This window comes from Myotis nattereri, assembly GCF_964212035.1.
Source record: "Myotis nattereri genome assembly, chromosome: 2".
In the NCBI taxonomy this organism is placed as follows: Eukaryota; Metazoa; Chordata; class Mammalia; order Chiroptera; family Vespertilionidae; genus Myotis; species Myotis nattereri.
In genome coordinates this window covers 200,583,371-200,605,836 of record NC_138076.1, presented here as the reverse complement: position 1 = coordinate 200,605,836, position 22,466 = coordinate 200,583,371, and the positions used below count along the sequence as shown (strand labels likewise).

The 22,466-nt window shown below is 39.4% G+C and overlaps 1 protein-coding gene across 1 annotated transcript in view; it reads left to right on the top strand.

Moving 5' to 3' along the window:
• Positions 1-22,466, top strand: part of SLC5A8 (solute carrier family 5 member 8) — a gene marked incomplete at its 5' end in the record, with an annotated part of 44,437 nt that overhangs the window by 18,710 nt on the left and 3,261 nt on the right. Inside the window, 7 exons of the mRNA XM_081083107.1 lie at positions 2,587-2,716; positions 7,543-7,631; positions 8,506-8,618; positions 11,199-11,266; positions 13,170-13,256; positions 15,764-15,969; positions 22,292-22,395. Of these exons, the coding sequence (XP_080939233.1) occupies positions 2,587-2,716; positions 7,543-7,631; positions 8,506-8,618; positions 11,199-11,266; positions 13,170-13,256; positions 15,764-15,969; positions 22,292-22,395 (797 nt within the window). The remainder of the gene's footprint in view (positions 1-2,586; positions 2,717-7,542; positions 7,632-8,505; positions 8,619-11,198; positions 11,267-13,169; positions 13,257-15,763; positions 15,970-22,291; positions 22,396-22,466) is intronic.

Below are 22,466 nucleotides of genomic sequence, written 5' to 3'. Positions count from 1 at the left end.
AGGTATAACAGTTCCATGAAACACTGTAACGATAGAGGGAATGTTCCAGAGCATTATATTGCCTGATGTGCTGGTGTGTTTTATTTTCAAACACAGTCATGGGTTTATTATCCTGCTCTAGGACTTGCTACTTGAGTGGTCCTGGGCAAGTTACTTAGTCTCTCAGAACTTCAGTTTCTAAACTTGTAAAATGAACATAAGACATACTATACATCTCATGGAGGGTGCTGTAGAATACTGTGTTCAACACACAGATGGTAGGGGTCTAGTAAAATGAATTCCCTTTTCCACCTCAAATCGTGGGATGTGAATCCTGGTTGAGAGATTCCTGTCAACCAGCAGATCCTGAAGAATGACCACATGTGGCAGGTAGAGAAGAATGAGAGAGCATTTCAGGTAGGCAGAGTCATTTGGACAAAGCACAGAGGTCAGAAGGACCACATGATCAGAGAACTCTCAAGCCCATCTTGGCTCAAGCCAAGAGTCTGAACAGTGGCTGGTTATTTCCCAGGAGGCCTCAGGTAAGCTTGTGACCACTACTCCTCATGCTGATGAATAGGCTGACTCAGCCCACAGGAATTTAGGGGCTTTAGAACTCGAAATAGGGTGATTAAGAGTAACAGGGTGATTGGAGTAGGAGAAGGAGTGGCAATTCTATTTCTGTTCAAAGGAGAACATGAAAATATTGTGATGTCCCATGTCAGAACTCAATATATTGAGAGTAAATTGGTTTAGACATACCTCTCTTTGGATAATCCCACAATGAAAAATCGATGTGAATATGAGTACAATAACTAGATAGGCAGTCCCCCAAAAGTGAGCTTAAGAGTTGTGGTATTATAAGGAACTTCAAAGGCATGTAATGTATATATCCAGCAATCCACCAGAGTGGAAATCTATATTAGAACTGATGCCTTTCCCAAAGTAATTGTGCGCATGCTCTTCTGTTGTGTTGGGAACACCACAAAGCTCAAAAAAGCCCATTTTTATAACTAAACAGCTTTAGAGCTTTCTTAAAAAGAAGCAATTTCCTTCCGAATAGCCCAATGGGTCTCCTTAACAAGGCAGACTCCCAGGGCTCAGGGGAACCATTTTCTCTGGCTTTCCAACACTGGTTCCATGGGAAGAATGAATCCCAGCCCAAGAGTCAGCCTTACTGACCCTGTGTGACTGGGGACAACAGATGTTGATAACTGATCTATTGGAATACCATTAAAATAAATAAAACGATATGGTAAAGTATTATACTCACATGTAAGCAAGGGAGGTGTCTGAACAGGAAAGTGTCTAGGTATATTTTCTATGATTCAGAGATGAGACATAGTTATTTATCCTATTTTTAGACAATAACAAAACACAGTGAATTTAGTGAATCAAGGGAAAAGGCTAGCAGTCTGTTGTTTGGCTCCTGCCGGGCACCTGTTGCATGGCGGTCTCCTGGAAGCCAATTCTGAGTTAGCATGCCAGCCTCTATCAGGGAAGTGAAGGGAGGGAAGAAAACAGGATTGGCCAGAGGGAGGATTTGGACTGTGATACAGCCTCAACAGAGACCTCAGGGGAGCTCTAAAGCTCTAAGGCTTGTCCCAAGCGAGGGTAAGGAGACTGGGCCTTTTAAATCTCTGAATCCATTGGTCATTAGACACTGCATGACTGTGGGGGTAATACCCCTCTTTGCCCTTGGGCAGCTTATCACAGTGTCTACTATAGCACCACTGGGGAGAAAAGTAGGCACCTTAGTGGGAGAAATTCACTATTCAACTGATTATTAAGGCATAGCATTCAATGGCATCAATACTAATAATATCAACAACTACCACTTAGCAAGTGTTTATTACTTGTCAAGCTCCGTGCCATATGATATATATTATTTCATTTAGTCCTATAACTCTGTGAGGTCAACATTGTTATCTCTAGGTGAAAATGAAGAAACTGAGAATCAGAAGAATCAGAAAGGCTAAATCATTTGCCCAGGGTCACATATAGTTGGTAGAGATGGGATTTATGTTCAGGTCTGGCTTCAGCACTGTTCTATAAACCTTTGCACCCCACTGGGGTGCACACTGTGCATTATAATGCTGAACATTGTTTGGGAAGATACTGTCCATGGAATATAGGCTTGCCTTTCATACTTAATGGATGGTATGACAAACCACATTTAAACAGGTTTGATGAGTTGCTATGTAGAGGCTAAGTACATTTAGTAGTTTGTAATTGTATCACTTTTAAAAGGAAAATGAGTAATTGTTGCAGATCTGTTGACTATTAAAATCTTCATGACAAGAAACCCTGAAGTAGTATAATTAGATACCATTATAAAGCTAATAATGCCCTTGGAACTCCAACCAGGAGAATGCATTCTTTCAATGGGAAAACGTCACCCAAGCATTTCCAAGCACATTGTTGATCAATGTCATTCATACGTAGAAGGTTAGGCCAGGATAAAATAGGTAGTAGCATTTTTGATAAAAGATAATGTACATTTATTGAATATAATCATGGAAGTTTCTTCTGTTTATATAATAACTTTCCTGTTCTTTGGGATGGAAATCACAACTGACATTTGCTTGCTTGTTTTCATGTCTCTAGGTCTCTCTACATCAACCTTGTGGGACTCTGGGTAATCCTCGTCTGTGCAGTGCTTTGTGGGCTCGCCCTATATTCCAGGTACCATGACTGCGATCCTTGGACAAACAATAAAGTGTCTGCACCAGACCAGGTTCAGTACCATGTCTTTCTTACATGTGCATTAGTGACATTCAGAATGCTTATTAGTTGGGAGGGAAGAGTATTCATGTTCTTGTAGATAAACAGTAAATAGGCACAATAGAATCTTCTTTAATTTCTATATAGCATTTGGCAGGTATAGCAAGAATAAAGAATGCTGTATCCAAGTTTAAAATATTAAAATACTGAAAAAATTTCAAGCCAAATGTTAAATAGTTCAAGAAATAATTCAAGGCTGGGAATAGAATTTTAAATATAGTTTTAAAAAGCCAAAGCTGTATACAATAGGTCCTCAGGTTATGTGAGAGATCCTTTCCTACGGTGTGATGTAACGCGATTTTCGCTGTAAGTTGGAACCCACCTACATAAGCACCTACATCACTCACGTGGAACACATACACAGCAATAATGAAGTGAAACAGTAAAAAAAATTTAAAAGAAAGATAGCAATTCCTGACCTTTACTTTTGGTAAATAAATAATAAAAAACATAAACATTTATGTACATACTTTGAAATGACGGAACTTTTTTTTTTTTAAATAAATAAATGGGAGATGGCAATGTAACCACGAAACAACGTAAGTCGAGTCCAATGTAACCTGAGGACTGTCTGTATAAGCTATATTACTGTAGAACATTTTGTCATATTGTTAGATATCCCATTTATAAATACTTTACTTTTCAATTTTGTTTTGTTTTTAATTAGTTGGTTTATAATACTATCTATAATAATAAAAGCTTAATATGCTAATTAGACTGGACGTCCTTCTGGACAACCCTCTGGATGAAGCCAGGGCTGTGAGGGAAGCCTAGGTCCTGGGTGCCAGAGGGAAGCTGATGCCAGCAGCTGGGGGAAGGAAGGCCTACTCTCGCACGAATTTCATGCATCGGGCCTCTAGTATTAGTTATATTAGTTTTAGGTTAACAATATAGTGATTTTGTTACCAGTGTAAGTGAGTTATCTCTTTCCCCACTGGGTCCTGGGGGTCGGGTTCTTATAATACCCTGAGAAAAAGAATATTCTAAGATTTGCACAAGAGAATGACTGATTTTTATTTGCATGGACTTACATCCCTGTGTTTCTAAAGTCCCATTTCCCTTAAACCAGTACTGGAAAAAATGCAGGGGGATTCAACAGAGCTAAAAGCACAGCCAGTGTCCAGAGTTCTTGTTCTAGAGTGAAGCTGGGTCCAACAGAGCATCAGGCTGGTTACAGTCCATTAGTCCATTGTGAGCCAGGAGCCCCGTGCGCAAGAGAGAACTCCTTTGTTAGGACAAGCATGTCAAACATGCTTCATTTAGGAGTTTAAGTATTTCGGATTTCACATCCTTGTAGTGGCTACACTTATCCTGGCCAATGACCTGCTCCCTGGTGTGACTGACAGGAAAGTACCTTCCCTACATTACCCAAACTATGCTAGGCATGCTTGTAATATCTGCCTTCCCTTTGCTTCTTCCCTGTTAATTAATAACCAAATTATTTACAATGGTATCAATTTGACATTTTTAGACCATACAGTGTAGTCATCCCACTAATTCAAGTGATCATCTGTCACCATGCAAACTTACCACATTATTATTGACTATATTCTCCTTACCTTTCAGTTTTTAAATAACAGAAAAATGGATCAAATGAGTGAACATTTACTGAATATCAATGATGTGATGAGGTTCTCTGCCATGAGCTATGCCTGCTTTATCTCATTCTCACACCCTTGTGAGTCTAATTTTACAGATAAGGGAATGAATGAATCTCAGGTTACAGAAATTGCTCAAGATCACATAGCTAATAAATAAGAATAGCTGCAAACACAAAGTACTTGTCATGGGTCTGGCACTATCATAAGTGCTTTGTATAAATTTCAACTTTTAATTCTCACAGCTACATCCTGAGGTAGGTTCTATGATTATCTTCCTTTTTAAAGATGAGGAAAAGGAGGCACAGAGAAATTAAGTAATTGGCTGGTAAGCCTGGAGCCAGGATTCAAGCCCAGGGAGACTGCCGACAGAGTCCTAACTTTGAGCCTTTACGCCATTTATCATCTTTCAGAAAGTGTAGCTAGAATTCAAACCCAGGTCTACCAGAGTACAAAGCCTGAGTTCTCTTAGTTCTTGCCACAATTATTTTCTAAGACTCGCCTGTCAATCAAGTGCCCAGGGGACTCATTAGAATTGAAGATAGGCTGAATTTTATGTTGGTGCAAATGCATAACATATTCTCAGAAAGATATAATTTGTGGGATTAGAAAAATGAGAGCATCCTTGAGCTGTGCATCTCAATCCTCTCATGACACATGCCCACCTTTTGATAAACAGATCCTTCCTATTTTCCCAGAAAATCCAAGAATTGTGTTTACTCTGAAGATGGAAGCACCCTTCCATTATATTCTCTCTAGTCAAGAATATTTTTGATTTTTTGTTGTTGTCAAACTTTAATGTCTGTAGTTTGTAACATGAAGACAAAAGAGATTTTTTTTTAAATATTTCTTTATTGATTTCAGAGAGGAAGAGAGAAGGAGAAAGAGATAGAAACATCAATGATGAGAGAGAATCATTGATCGGCTGCCTCCTGCACACCCCGCACTGGGGATTGAGCTGTAACCCAGGCATGTGCCCTTGGCCGGAATCGAACCTGGGACCCTTCAGTCTGCAGGCTGATGCTCTATCCACTAAGCCAAGCCGGCTAGGGCAAAAGAGATTTTTTAAAAATGTTTCTAATATACCTTCTGCTTACCCTGAGCAAATCACCCTCCCCCCTCAAAAAAAAAAAAAAAAAACCACAAAAAAACAAAACCCGAAACCCCTACAACTTCCTAACTTTGAGGGGAGCCTCAAAGTTATAAAGTTTTTTGTTATAAAAAGCATCTAAGAGACTCTTGTACACATACACGGATCACATAGAGAGTGTGTGCTAACTTTCTGAAAAGTAAAAAGGTTTTCTCCTTACAGGATGTTTCCAGTAATGTGTTATGATTTCAGTTAAGATTTCACTGGGGATGCAATACAGATAAGGCCCAGTCAGTAGAAGATGATATGGACATCTCAACTGAGGAATGTAAAGATATGTTTCTGCTGCACTCAGCAGGAGCTCACCCTGAGGAGGCAGGATTACTACCTAGATATAGTTTTACTAATTTCCTCTAGTCAGTCTTACCTCATTGATTCTGCCTATACCTGAGGGGAACGTTCAGAATATGAAATATTACACCAAAGATTTTGAGAAAAGTTGATGACAGGATAGAGGATTTTAGATCTCATAATAACACTAATAGTAGAAACTTTACTTTTGCTTAGGTAGAGAATATTGCTTGAAGTTCAACTTGTAAGATATCTTAGAAAAATTGGGTCTTAATCTCATAGAGAAGTGCTATTCTCATTTTCTGTGAATAAAGAGTTAGTAAGCTTTGGAGAACATGGGGGAAGAAGCATTGCTGAGAGAATTCAGTTCATGCCCTTGAAACAGTGGAAGATGTTCTTCCATATCCCATCCACAGACCTTTGTTGAATGAAATCAGAGTCTGATAAGGTAGGGTCTTCATCCCCTCTGTACTATGGGAGAAGGGAGCAATAATGTTTCAATGCAAATGAGAGGACATTTTTTTTTCTGGAAAATTATCCACTTAGTCCCCTTTTGATTTAAAAATCATTTTTGCTGCCCTAGCCTGTTTGGTTCAGTGGATAAAGTGGCAGCCTGCAGACTGAAGGGTCCTGGGTTTGATTCTGGTGACGGGCGCGTACCTTGGTTGCAGGCTCAGCCCTGGTCAGGGCTTATGTGGAAAGCAACCAATCAATGTGTCTGTCTGTCTCTCCCCGCTCCCTTCTACTCTCTCTAAAAATCAATGGGGAAAAAATATATACCCTTGGGAGAGGATTTACAAAAAAATAAAATAAATTTTGCTGAAAGATTGCCATGGAGCACAGTGTTGAAGTCATATACCTTCCTATCCTTATTTAATATTTATTTTTTAAAGTAATGTATCAAAAAAGCAAGTTGGTATCAGGAACTTTTTTTTTTGTTTTTATTCATTCTTACCCAAGGACATGCTGAGAGATGAGAGATGAGAGATGAGAGATGAGAGATGAGAGATGAGAGATTGAGAGATGAGAAAGAGAGAGAGAGAGACATCAATTGGTTGCCTTTCCGTGTATGACCCTGACTGGGCTCAAACCTGCAACCTTTTGGTGTACAGGACAAGGCTCCAACCAACTGAGCCACACTGGCCAGGGAGGTGTCAGGAACTTTTTAAAAAGAAGGCAGATATTTACTGACATTATTCTCCACTTGTCACTGTCTCTCATGCTGCTGTAATTACACGTTCAGTCCTGGGCAGTGATTGAAGTTCACAAGGATAGCCTTGAGTCATCAAGTAAGGTTACGTTAAGTAACTGCTGCTAACTTAAGCACAGAGGTGTGTAAACTATTTCCTTTAAATCAAATTATTATTTCAAAGAATGGGAATAGCTACCTTTTAGTAAGCATTTACTATATTCCATATACTGCACTAATAGCTTTACATAGATTATCCACTTTAACTCTTATAGCAACTCTATTTTTTTACTCTTATTTTACAGACAAGGAAACTGAGGCTCAGAGAAATTAAGTAAAAAGAGCCATATCTGTCGGAATCCTGAGCCTGTAGCTTTAACTACTATGCTCTTTAAGTCTTAGCAGTTAAAAATTTTAATTTTAGATATTTGGAAATTTCAATTTTGTGGAATAGCTACCTTTAGTTCTCGAAAAACACAAAATAAATGAGGCATGGATGAATTATTTTTGGTAGCATATAGTACTCAGGAGTAAATTTTTGAATTTTTCAGCTCATGCCTTATTTGGTCCTGGACATTCTGCAAGATTACCCAGGACTTCCCGGACTTTTTGTGGCCTGTGCTTACAGTGGAACATTAAGGTATGTACTGTGACTCTAGTAATACATGGTTTCCTTGTTGAGATCTTTATTTTTTATTGCATATTTGTGGGGATAAAACTGAATTCTAGACATGGGCACAAATGGCCCAAAGGAGACAGTCTGCGTCAGTATCCTCTGTCGGTCCAACTTATCTCTATGGGCTAGCTGTCTGTTAGCATCAGTTTCCACTTTAGCTTGGTCCCTACTGTCTAATACACTATCATGTACCCTCTAAGGTCACAATAATGGTGATGAGTGATGGTGGCTTTCACTAATTATCAAAAACAGGTGCCCGCAGTTTGGTTTAAAATATACATGTGGCTAAAATGTGGTCAAATGGAAAATTAGAATTAAAATTGCCTATTTACATGCTGAATAATATATTTGTATTTGAACTTACTCATTTCACTTTCTTTCTGTGTTTGCTCCAGGGAATTCTTATTATTAACAAACTATAGCATATGTTAGTGAGGAACCAGGAAATTAATATTATTTATATTTATGGCATATGTTAGTGAGGACTTATGACAGACAGTCCTTCTGTGCACAAAGAAAAGTATGTTTTAAAGTCATTATATAATAATATTGCATAATCTATATAAATTCTTTCCACAGACACTGAGGATTAATTGCAACATGGAAGCAATATTAAATTATCCTTTTTTTTTTTTTTTTACTTCTAAGACTATGAGTGTTGCCTGAATCATTCTTGGATAACAGCTTTCAGAAGAGGATGCTGTGATCATTAACAATAATATAGTAGAAATCTAGTTACATTTCAGAAGTAACAATGTGTTTTTCCCTTTCTCATTCTCATTTAAGATATTATTAAAGTTTAAATATTCTAAATCAAGTGTCTTATTTTCCCTTACAGCACAGTGTCCTCCAGTATTAATGCCTTAGCAGCAGTAACTGTGGAAGATTTAGTCAAACCTAACTTCCGCTCGCTTTCAGAGAGATCTCTCTCTTGGATTTCTCAAGGAATGAGTAAGTTTCATTTTCACAGTTCCATTTTTTTTTTTTTTTTAGCTCTGGGAGCTAAAAAATTTTTAGAGATACTCTTTCCCATGGAAGATTCAGAGTAAGAACCTCTGAGTGTAAATATATGCACATATGTATGCCTGTGACATATTTACCATCAAGATTTGGGAACACGTAAACAGTTCATTGTCAGAAACCCAAAGAACCATTTCCATGGGTTCTGGCTCTCCTTTCCTATTTTCTTTCTAACCAAAATCTGTTAAAATCTTAGCCACAGGGGAAAAAACATTCAACCCTTTTCCTTTTCAACTTTAGACCAAAATTTTAAGAAATATCCTAGTTTGGAACCAAGAGCCACACTTTTTCTATATTATCTAAGGAGCTGTCTAAGTGTATGAACTGAAGATAAAAAAAAAAACACAGAGTGCTGTGACTTTTGAACTGACTTGATTGTCTGTTCCATCTGCACACATAAATTGCCCTAGAGATGGTCTATAAAATCATGCAAGGAATGCTCATGTTCTATTCTTAGATTATAGAACCTGCATTGGGGTTAAATATCAGCTTGAATGGAAAGGTTCCCAGATGACTCACATGTAATATCTGACTCAAAGAAATCTCCATAGTGTACTTCATTCTTCATTTCGACATCTTGGGTATACTTGTTTTAGAATGAATGACTAACAGCCCTAGCTGGTTTGACTTAGCATATATATATATATATATATATATATATATATATATATATTTTAAAAAAAGAATGAATGACTAACAATTTCTTTTTTAAGAAAAAGAATCTTAAAAAAAAAAAGAAAAAGAATCTTTAACCTTAGCACAATAATGCTGATAGACTATCAAAGAACTTGTAAATAGCCTGTTTTGACCCATACTTCTATATGTATAATTGCCTTGACTAGAGCCTGGAGCAAGTTCTTAATTTATATTCTTCATTGTCCCCTAAATTTAAATAGTACTTAATTATGGAGCATAATTTCAGAATGATACAGTGTTTCCTGAAGAGTACTTAGACTGGCTCATTGCAGGATTGTCGAAGCTGGGTCATCTAATAGAAGCTTTGGAAGCCAGACAAACCCCATCTTATTTTATTAATTTACTCGCTATTAGGCTTGAGCAAACGCAATAACCCATCTGAGCCTCTGTTTCTTTTTTTAATATATAATTTTTATTGTTGACAGTATTATAGATATCCCCCATTTTTCCCCTTTATCTTCTTCCATCCAATCCCAACCACCTCCCCCCCCACCAGGCCTTCACCACACTATTGTTTCTTTAAATAGGAAATAGGGAAAAATATTCACTATGAGGTTTAGAGATAATGCATATAAAATAAGAGGCACTAGCTGGTGCTCAAAGAATACTGCTGATGATTAATAATGAGATTTATATTAAATGATCATCTCAAGGTTTTACAGTAAGGACTTCAGAGAGAAGAAGAACATGGCAGATGGTTGGACTGTGCTTTCAATAACTTTGAATACCAAAATCCATAATGGTGACTGTTCATGAGCTACCAAATGGAGAAGAACCAAGCTAATACTATTTACATTAGGATTCAGAGGCATAAAAATCATTGCAATAGGAGCTCTTTGCAATAAATTAATGTAAGGTTTTCCAGATTATTTACCCAATATACTTAACAAAGGTGTGAGGTTTAGTGTAAGATAGAAATAACATAATATAAGGAATGCACTAATTGTATGATGATCAAATTTCTCGTTTATTTTTCTATATTTTGAATTTTATGTGTGGGAAATTATATTGACTAACATCAGGCGATTTTTGCTGAATGCAAGTCTTTAAAAAGAAAATTGGGGATGGGGTAAGTTTTCCTATAATTTAAATAGTAAAACTTGTACTTGGAGAAAATCTGAAAAATGCTGAAAGTCAAAAAAAAAAATCCCATGATCTGACTACCAGTGGTGGCTTGTGAATTTCTATAAACAAGATTGGGGAGAAAATTTAGCAAAAGGGGGACTGTGATACTTGTCTTGAAGCTGCCTTTCTTTGCTACCTTAACAGGAAAGGCTTGGGCCTGTTGATGGAGATTATGAGCGGGCTTAAGGTCCTAAACCACCCCTCTGCATGGATTGCCACTTCCCAAAGGAATGAACACTTAAAGTCAGAAGGCTCTAATTTCCAATGTTTATTACTCCCCTCCCCCACCATGTTGTACAGAGGGGAGTTGAATTTGTTCTATTTTTGGCAAACTGAAAACAGAGATCTGAGCCTTCCTGTACAAAAAAAAAATGTTGTGGAGGATTAGACTACTAACATAATAGTTCTTAGCTTTAAAAATCCCTATAGTTAATTCTAGGGGTTCTTTACTTATATAACCTAACGTAATTAATCCTCAGACACAAGGTCAGGATTTTCTTTCTTCCTCACACACTGCTGATTCTGTAGGAAAACACCCCTTTCCTTTTTTTAGCTGGCTCTGATGTATGTGGCCATTCTTCACCACAGTCAGATTTCCCACTTCTAATCAAAGGTGTGGTGGCTTATTCTGTTGAGAATTCTAATCTTCTGGTTCTGGACTTTACATTGGCTATTGCATCGTCCATCCAGGTGTGCTGTTTGGAGCCCTGTGTATTGGAATGGCTGCTTTGGCATCACTGATGGGAGCTTTGTTGCAGGTAAGAGCTGACTCCTCAAAGCTTTGACTCATAATAACTTTTTGTTTTTAATGCTGATGTGACCATCCTTCCAGAGTTCTCCTTTTATATATTTAACACATAGACATATCATGGAACAGAGGTGACCAAATTCTTAAAAATTTCTTAAATTAAACTTTCTATTTAAAAAAAATTTCGTTTTTATTGATTTCAGAGAGGAAGGGAGAGGGAGAGAGATAAAAACATCAATGATGAGAAAGACTCATGGATCAGCTGCCTCCTGAATGCCGATGTGCCCTGACTGGGAATCAAATCATGACCTCCTGGTTCATAGGTCGATGCTCAACCACTGAGCCATTCTGGCCGGGCTAACCTTTCTATTTTGAGAAAGTTATGGTGGTCATTGTAAATTATGAGATCATTGTACATTTACATCTATAATAATAAAAGTATAATATGCTAATTAGACCGGACGACCTTCCGGACGAAGCCAGGGCTGTGAGGGAAGCCTGGGTCCTGGGTGCCACATGGAAGCCGGTGCTGGCAGGCTGGGGGAAGGAAGGCCTACTCTTGCATGAATTTCATGCATCAGGCCTCTAGTGTAATTATAAGAAGTAATCCAGAGATCTCACATATACGCTTTTACCTTCCCTCCTTCAAAAGTAACATCTTGCAAAACAGTAATACAACATCACAACCAGGATATTGACATTGATATAGTCAAGAGATGGCACATTTCCATCACCACAAGGATCCCTCATATTGTACTTCTATAGCCACTTCCACTTCCTCCTGCCCCTACTTCCTCTGTAACCCGTGGCAACCACTACTTTGTTTTCCGTTTCTATAATTTGGTCATGTCAAGAATGTTATAGACATGGAGATTGGCTGTAGAGAAGCTGTGAACTGACTCCTTAGGATTGTATCATGAGTCCACATCCTCCTCAAACACATTCTTTGTCACAAGTATCTACAGCCCTGCCTAGTTCATAAGGTAGGCTTTTTCTCTGTGGACAAATTAGTGTGTTCCTGATGCTTCTTTTATGGTTCTGTCTACTCTCAAAAACTAGCTATTTGATTACTGGGAACACAGATCTCTTGGAAGTTTCAGCTATTTGCGTTTTTCCATTCTTCACATTGTAAAATTTTTTCACTATCACCAAAGCAAAGGTTGCAATTAGTCAATTAGATTTAAATCTCTTTCTAGATGATTTGATCAGTCTTCTTTTAAATCACGTTTTTCATTCTAGTTCCATACTTAGGGAACCAAAGATAGCATTGAGTTTTTTTTGCCATCTGTGGTCACTTATTAGTACTTATACACAACATTGTTTTGAGGAGAATTTTGAGGCTATCAAAGCACGAATGAGTGATGTAATTGATTATTAAGGTCTAGGAGAGTGGTTCTCAACCTTCTGGCCCTTTACATACAGTTCCTCAGGTTGCGACCCAACCATAAAATTATTTTCGTTGCTACTTCATAACGGTAATGTTGCTACTGTTATGAATCATAATGTAAATATCTGATATGCAGGATGGTCTTAGGCGACCCCTGTGAAAGGGTCGTTCGACCGCCAAAGGGGTCGCGACCCACAGGTTGAGAACCGCTGGTCTAGGAGAACAAGGCTGGGAGGACTGATGTCACTGTTGACTTATGTATTCATACGGGAGCTCCCGTTGTCTTCTGGGCCTCCACCTCCATTACATTTTGCTTCCCTTATCAGGGTACCTGAAGGAGCATATGGATACTTGAGATTAAGAGGCAGAAGCTTCCAAGTTCTAGGGATCTCTCTGCCAATGACAAGGCTGCCATGCTTTTCCGGAGGAACCTGAATACCTTAAATCCTCATCCTGATGAAATTACTTTGAATCATTTTAATTCTGGATTTGAGATTTCTAATTGCCGGCCTTATTATTTTTGCAGGCAGCGCTCAGCATAATTGGCATGATCGGTGGACCACTCCTAGGCTTGTTTAGTTTGGGCATTTTGGTTCCCTTTGCCAACTCAATTGTAAGTATAAATGCATATGTGTAAAGCTTTCTTTCCAAAATACATTAGCAGCTTTACAACTTTTTCTCAGTTGTAAAGACGCTATCCATATTAGTGACTTGTCTCAATGACTTAGATTACTCATATCGACTTTGCCAGGTTGTACAATGAAGTTCTATCCACTGGGACCCTGCATTTGTGAAGCTCAATGGAAGCTGCCAGAACAATATAGTGCAATTTCAAATATTTATACTACAACCAAGGGGCAACATTTCTTGTGCATCTATCTTTTACCCTTCTTGAAAATTAATCATTAGCAATTAAAGAAGGAGATTGACAGACTCAGATATGAGAGATTTTATGATAGAGCGGAGGATACCTATGAATATCCAGAGTACAGCAAAGAGGAGCACTGAAGTCTTCACCACCTTGGCCAGAAAGTTTCTACTCCTGATATTTAAAGCTGTAGCTCCAACAACATGGTTCTAGTCCCAAAGGGGTGATCATAATTGGGAATAGTAACCACAAGAAGGAGTAGGCCTGATCTACATCGATAGATCAGTGCTTTGAAGAACTAAATTTTGTTTGGAATAAATGAAGTTGAAATTATGTATCTGAAAGTCAGGTGAAAGTCTTGTCAGAAGATAAAGTTCAGGAAAAACTGATCCTTTATATGGTTGTTTCAGACAGATGGAGCATAACCACAGAACTATGACTTTACATTTAGAATTCAATGTCCCTAATAATGTATTAGGAATTAGTAAGGCATACTAATAAGGGCTTTACTGTCACTATTATTAATTATTCTCAATGAAGTATCATATAAAAAGCTAGTTTGTTAGAAATTAATCTTAATGAAAGAGAGTGGTTTGTGTCTACCTCAGAATGTTAAGGCTTTGATTAAACTCTGCATTATGATATGCATAGTGGTTTGTTGAGTGTCTGAAATTTTTAAAAATTACTGCCTTTTAGTTTTTGACATTTATTTCCACCATGAGTTGCCTCCAGAAAAGCTGTACGTCCAACATGGTATTTTTTTTTGTGTGTGTGGTTTTTTTTAAGAGAAATAAGATAGTAGTATTTTTTATAAAAAGGGGGAAGTTCCTTTTCTTTACTATATTCACATTTTTCACCAGCAGAATATCCACCCTCACCTTAGAATGGACTTCCTCCTTCCCTCCCTCTTTCTCTTCTTCCTTCCTTTGCTTCGCTTCCTCTCTCCTTTTCTCTTCCTTTCCCACCCTCTCATTCACTCATTTATTTATTCATTTGTTTAATAAATATTTATGGCTTAAACCTGTCCTGGGAGTAGAGAACACTGAATATTTCTGCCTACATGGGTTTTATAATTTTATGTGTCCTTGGTCCAGTCATGTACAAAGCTGAGAGAAAGCAAGTCTGGCATGTCAACAGCTGGCCACGCTGCTATTTCAACTTCATATTATTTAAAATATATATATTTATTGCCTGCCTACAATATGTCTAGCACTGTGGTAAGTGTCAGGGCATCAAAAATAAAGAAATCTAATTCTGCTTTCTAGGGTTCACAACTTAGTGAAAAGGCTTACAGTCCTTTTCTGCAAAGTAAATCCTCTGACATGGTCAGCAGCCTTCTCATTCTCCCATCAACACACCACTGTTGTTGTTTCAAACCCTATGATTTTGCTCATGTTTCCCCCCTTACTTCAAATATTCTCTCCTGCCCTCTGTGGATCCTGGGGTACAGGCTGCCCTCTCTGATCATTATTCTTAAAGAAAGGGGGAAATCCCACCACGGAGGAAGGGGCTTCCCAGCTCCAGGTTTGTTTTCATCCCCAACTTTGGAACTAGGGCTTAAATCACTCAAGGGCTGGCAGAACATCTGGATTACTGATGAAAAGCGGGTGGGGGACCCAAGTCTCCCACAGGTTGGGAAACCAAATGCCTTTGGAGAGGACATGCCAGACAACTCCAATTATCTCTAGAAAGATTTGGCGTGGTTGTATGCACCAGTGAAGTCATTCCCCCCCCCGCCCCCCCCCCCCCTAATTACCTTGTGGCGCAGTTGCAGTCATGCACGGTGTTAAGTGTAGGAATAAACTCTGTGAATGCTTTTTTCTTCACAGTCTGTGGCTCACATGGCATGCCATTTGTTCACAGATTAAATAAAACTAGAGTTGGCCTGGAGTCAGCTGCGGCCCTGTTGTAGTAATTTGGATGTGAAGAGACAAGTCAGAACAGAGTGCTGGCCATAGAAACAGTGGTAGAAACGCAAGTGTGAGACATATGAAAAGAAAAATGGGCACGAATTGGTGATGGACTAGATAGCGATATGAAGAAAGGGAATGGGGTTACAGCATCCTCAGGGCTGGGGATCATGGGCCTATGCGGCTCTTGACAAGAGGTAGGGATCTTGGGGGGGGGGGGACAGTTTTATGAGGAAGCTGGTAAATTTGCCTTACACCATGTTGAGCTTAACCTTCTAATGTTTATTTCCATCTCAAAGCAAAAGGAATTGTTTTTCTTTTAAAAACACTCTTGTTTTGCAGGGAGCACTTATTGGTCTGATAGCTGGATTTGCTGCTTCTTTCTGGGTTGGAATTGGAGCTCAGCTCTATCCCCCACTTCCCGAGAGAACCATGCCACTAAGCCTTGAAACCTATGGCTGTAACAACACATACAATGGGTCGAATTGGATGACAACCACAGCAATGCCATTTTCTACCACTGCTTTTCAGGGACACAACGTTGAAAGGTATTGAATCAAGCTTTATAATGTCATAATTTTAAAAAATATATGTGGCAGGTAGAGAACCCTAGTTGCTTTTTGTCATGCCTGCAACAGTGATTTTTGCATAATTCTGAAAGGAGGAGAGATCATGGGGCTTTCTGGCTATAATATTTTGCTCAGAAATAGAAAAAAAAGCCACATTTTTTAGTTTCTATAGAAACTTCTGCCTCACCTACAGATCCAGAGAAGACTTGAATTGTAACAACAACAACAAAAATTCCATTATAGGTAAATTCTATGAAATATCAGCTCTATTGGGATTAAGTTGTCTTTGTCAACTGAAAAACTTAAAATGAAAAGCTCAATTATGAAAAAATATATTGCTTATACAGTCTTTGAAGTATAGCCTTTATTGATTAAAAGTTATAATCATCTAAATGTGTTGAAAGTTGCTATTTGTCTGGATTTCAAGTCTTTAGAGCACTAGCAATGAACTGCATCTGAGCTCTTCACGCTGGGGTTTTCATCTCGAAGTACACTTTTGAGCTTCTGGATACTGATGCTGTCGGATTTAATGCAATGATGTAGACCTGTTGGTAGATGAGTATTTATTGTATAGTGAATGTGAGGGCAAGGCTTTCATTAGTGTATATACAATTGATCCTTGAACAACACAAGTTTGAACTGTGCGGGTTCACTTATACACAGATCTTTTTTTTCAGTGAATGCACACAGTACTGTAAATGTATTTTCTCTTCCTTATGATTTTCTTAATAATATTTTCTTTTTCTCTAACTTACTTTATTCTATGAAAACAGTATATAACATGCAAAATATGTGTTCATTGACTGTTCATGCTATTGGTAAGGCTTCTGGTCAGCTGTAGGCTATTAGAGTTAAGTTTGGGGAGATTCAAAAGTTATACACAGATTTTTGACTGAGCAGATGGCTGGAGCCCCAACCTCTGCATTCTTTGAGGTTCAATTGTGTAAATGTCTGGCCTGAAAGCATAAAACCCAAAGACATGTATAAGGACTGGAAAAATGAGGTCGCCTCCCTCAAAGTATTAACCAGGTTCCAGGTTACCTGGAATGAAACCGTCATAGAATCATTCCCTTGGAACACCCTTGAGAGAAGTCATGTGACCATGATTAGTGATTCATGTTCTAAGCAGTGGTTCTCAACCTTCCTAATGCCACGACCCTTTAGTACAGTTCCTCATGTTGTGGTGACCCCAACCATAAAATTATTTTCATTGCTACTTCATAACTGTAATTTTATACTGTTATAAATCGTAATGTAAATATCTGATATACAGGATGTATTTTCAGGGGTCGCGACCCACAGGTTGAGAACCACTGGACCTAGAGGGAACTCAGCTGTGAGAATGCTTGTCAGTGGGAGTTCAGGGCTGGAACTCCATAAGGTAGAAACTTCAGGTAGTTTCAGAGCCTGGGACATGTTTAAAGAGATTTGACTAGGTGGGCTGCTGTCCAAGGGGGGTAAGGAAATGCAGGGAAATGGCCTGGACAAGCATGAAAGCACTACTGAGGGGAATGCTGAGATCTCATTAGAGAGAGTCAGTCGGGGAGAAAATATTAATGGAAGGGTAAGGAGGAGGACGTGCAGGCTGTTCTTTGTATTTACAATTTTGCTTATCATTTGTTCTGATTTTGTAAATACCTCTCTTAATTTAAGATTCTAAGAAAAATGGTTATTTGGATTCCTGAAACAAATAAATTTGCTGAGTTTTACTATGTGCCTGGTACCATAATAATCGCTTTTATGTGTTAGCTTATTTATAAATAACTCAGCTAATAAATAAGAAGTTTTGAGCATGAACTATGTACTCAGCTCTGAGATGGCTATTTATGTAATATTCATAGAAAGTTTTCCCCTCACATTCACTGTGGTTCCTGCCTTACAGGAAATTATAATTTAGCAGGAGAGAGTGTGTTAATATATACAAAACAATAAATTCAATAAACACAATAAGTATAATAACTAGCACCTAGTAAATAGCTAATAAAAACTTGATAAATAATTGCTAAAAGAATGAATATAAACAGAGTTGGAGTGTGGATTAGCACAGAGACTTCAGAGATGTACCACTTGAAGAATGCAGAGGTTGGCTCAAGGGAGAAGGTCTGAAACATTATTCTTGTCACAGAAAATGAGCTGAAGGAAAGTTGGACAAGAAAATAAATTACTATTATTCATCAGTTTATGTTCATTAGATTCCACATATGAGTGAGATCATGTGACACTTATCTTTCTCTGACTGGCTTATTTCGCTTAGCATAGTGCTCTACAGGTCCATCCATGCTCATAGAAGCATCGAACAGACTGTCCAACCTCATAGGGAAGGCGTGGGAAGGTGGCATTTGGGAGGGAAGAGATCAACCAATGAACTCATATGCGAATACAGTGGGGCCTTGACTTAAGAGTTTAATTTGTTCCGAGACAGCTCGTTAAGGAGCTCGTTAACTCAAATTACTCTGTCAACTCAATGCAAAAAATCCACTGAGAGACAGCTGGTATCTGCCGGGGTCCAACCCCAGCGGGTCCAGGGGTCCCCAAAGATGTGGACGGAGTCGGCGAAGTAGGAATGACACGGAGGCAGCGTTCAGTTGATCATCATAGCCGGGTTCTCTTGTCAGGGTCTCCTGCCAAGTTCTGGTCTGGATCTCCAGCGAAGTTCTGGCTAGGATCTCCAGCCAGGTTCTGTGTCCATGTTCTCTTGCTAGGTTCTCCAGCCAGGTTCTCCAGATTCTCCAGCCAGGTTCTGTAGCCATGTTCCCTCGCTAGGTTCTCCAGCCAGGTTCTGTCCAGGTTCTCCAGCCAAGTTCAGTCACCAGGTTCTAGTCAGGTTCTCTTGCCAGTTTCTGTAGTCAGGTTCAGTCCAGGATCTTTTGCCATGTTCTCTCCAGCGAAGTTCTTCTGTCTGTAGGTTCTGTGTAGGTGCTGTCTTCTTTCTGTCTCCTAAGTTCTGTGTCTTGCTGTCTTATTACATCTGTATTTAAACCAGTTGATTCAATCCTATCAATCTCTATTACAAAGGTTAGGGTGTTTCTTATCTCAATTCCAGGGAGTAAAGATTATGTAGCTTAAGCATGATTGTTTGTAGTTAAAGTGATTAATTACCCACCTGGCACTTAGTTAAGGAGTTTCATCCCCTCCCTGACTTCAGGGAAAAATTCCTACCTGGGGAAACAACCTTTCTAGGAGAGGCATCCCCTCCCTGACTTCAGGGAAAAATTCCTACCTGGGGAAACAACCTTTCTCGGAGAGGTGACCTTGGTTAAAACACACAGCGCTAAGGGGAGCAAACATATTAAGAACAGTATGCCATATATGACAGGTCCCTTGAAACAGCAAGCAGGGACCGGCTCCCGGCCAATTCCCCCTTTTTTATTTTTTTTAAAAGCAGGCATTAAAAAGAAAAACCCGAAATGCTCTCTTGTATCCATTTTAAGAGTAGGATTGACGCTTTTATGCTCTCTTGTATCCATTTTAAGAGTAGGATTGACGCTTTCCGCTATTACCTGAGTCCTGATCTATCACCCCAGGGAGAGCTTGCCAATCCTGCACTTTCCCAGGGTGGAAAGGCTGCAGTGGGGTTAAGGATAAGGCTCCTTGGGCCTACCTTCTCCCATGCCATTACATTTACCTTTCCTTCCTCAGAAAAGCATGGACATATTTCTTGTATAAAACGTTCTGTCTGACTGGGAGTAACCTTAATTCCTCTGCTTGCAAGCATATATGTTAAAAGATCAATACAGAGTCTTTTTTCTTTAGACTCAGTATGGCACATCTTCTTAATCTAAAGATCAATACAGAGTCTTCTTTCTTTGGACTCAGTATGGCACATCTTCTCAATCTAAGGATCAATACAGAGTCTTCTTTCTTTGGACTCAGTATGGCACATCTTCTCAATCTAAGTTCTGTACTATCCACCTTCTTACCCTACTTATCTTCTATAGGGGGGTCTGTAGCACCCTGGTGGAGTCCTATCCGTCCCGAGTGTGGGGGTTCTCAATGGAGGGGGCTTACCTAGGGGAATCCTGTTCCAGGAGTTCCCAAAGGTGTGGACGGAGTTGGCGAAGACTATCCACCCTCTTCCTACGGTGGAGTCCTATCCATCCCGAGTGTGGGGCGCTTACCTAGGGGTCCCTGTTCGGGCGCCAGATGCCGGGGTCCAACCCCAGCGGGTCCAGGGGTCCCCAAAGGTGTGGACGGAGTCGGCGAAGAAGGAATGACACAGAGGCAGCGTTCAGTTGATCATCATAGCCGGGTTCTCTTGTCAGGGTCTCCTGCCAAGTTCTGGTCTGGATCTCCAGCGAAGTTCTGGCTAGGATCTCCAGCCAGGTTCTGTGTCCTTGTTCTCTTGCTAGGTTCTCCAGCCAGGTTCTCCAGATTCTCCAGCCAGGTTCTGTAGCCATGTTCCCTCGCTAGGTTCTCCAGCCAGGTTCTGTCCAGGTTCTCCAGCCAAGTTCAGTCACCAGGTTCTAGTCAGGTTCTCTTGCCAATTTCTGTAGTCAGGTTCAGTCCAGGATCTTTTGCCATGTTCTCTCCAGCGAAGTTCTTCTGTCTGTAGGTTCTGTGTAGGTGCTGTCTTCTTTCTGTCTCCTAAGTTCTGTGTCTTGCTGTCTTATTACATCTGTATTTAAACCAGTTGATTCAATCCTATCAATCTCTATTACAAAGGTTAGGGCGTTTCTTATCTCAATTCCAGGGAGTAAAGATTATGTAGCTTAAGCATGATTGTTTGTAGTTAAAGTGATTAATTACCCACCTGGCACTTAGTTAAGGAGTTTCATCCCCTCCCTGACTTCAGGGAAAAATTCCTACCTGGGGAAACAACCTTTCTAGGAGAGGCATCCCCTCTCTGACTTCAGGGAAAAATTCCTACCTGGGGAAACAACCTTTCTCAGAGAGGTGACCTTGGTTAAAACACACAGCGCTAAGGGGAGCAAACATATTAAGAACAGTATGCCATATATGACAGGTCCCTTGAAACAGCAAGCAGGGACCGGCTCCCGGCAGGTATCTCAAAAAACTCATTAGTCAGGACACTCGTAAGTCAAGGCCCCACTGTATGCATAACCTATGGACACAGATGGCGGGGTGGTGGGGAACTGGGTGGGGGCTGGAGGTGGGGTGGGAGAGATCAATGGGGGAAAGAGGGGGCAAATGTAATACTTTCAGCAATTTGGATTTAAAATATGAAAAACATAAATGATTAAATAGTGCACTGAGATAAATGGTATTCCTAGGTTGTCATGGGAGCCAGGAGGAGGAAGGGCCTACCTATTCCTGGGTGGAGTCAAGGAAACCTTCTAAGAGCGATATTACATGGGCAGGAGTTAATCAGGTGAACAAGGTTGGGCAGAAGGGACTAAAGGAAGGAATGTATATGCAGAATGGAGAAACAACATAGGCAAAGGCATGAAGTACTAAAGCCACATGACATCTTAGGAAATCATGCCTAGGTCAGCATCACTGGAGATGAAATAAGACACCCTTTGGTTGCCTGGCTATTGGGTTTCAGTTACCCAGATTCAGTTTTTTATTTTATAAGTTCCTCACGGTGCTTCAGGCTGCTGGTGTTTACCCCTCTCTAGGATGCTTTTCTCAATAACTCTTTGTTGTTCAGATCTCAGTTTAAATGTCACTTCTTCACAAAGGCTTTCTCTGAGAGCAGGGGTCCTCAAACTTTTTAAACAGGGGGCCAGTTCACTGTCCCTCAGACCATTGGAGGGCTGGACTATAGTTTTAAAAAAACAACTATGAACAAATTCCTATGCACACTGCACATATCTTATTTTGAAGTAAAAAAACAAAACAGGAACAAATACAGTATTTGTATTTGCATGTGGCCCGCGGGCCGTAGTTTGAGGACCCCTGCCTTAGAGTGTCGTTCCCTCTTTCCACCTGCTAATGTCACATGACCTTGTTTTCTTTTCTATATGATGTTTTCCATCAGTGGAAATCATTATATTTATTAATTAGTTTCCTTATTATATTTATCTCCCCATTAGAATGTAAGCTTTATGAGGGCAGAAACCTTATCTACCTTTTTAATGATAGACCTTTTTAATGATGACAAGAATGGTGCCTGAGACATGCATCACAGTTGAATGAATACACCTGGACATTTTGTATAGAGTTAAGGTTAAGTCGTACTTTTAATTCCTGAACCAATAAGATAAAATTGGGACAGCAGATTACGACACTAAAATCATTATTAAATATTATATTTTGACTTTGCCATGAGGATTATTGACACTCTTAGTTGCCAATAGCATTACATGAAATCTGACAGTTTTGCTTTGCTCTCTCTTAGGACTCCACTGATGGATAACTGGTATTCTTTATCGTATCTATACTTCAGCACCCTTGGAACTTTGGTAACATTATTTGTGGGAATACTTGTCAGTTTATCAACAGGTAACTATCTAAACATTAGTACTGTTGTACTTACTTATCTCTACATCAGTTTTTACTATATATGTTTTATA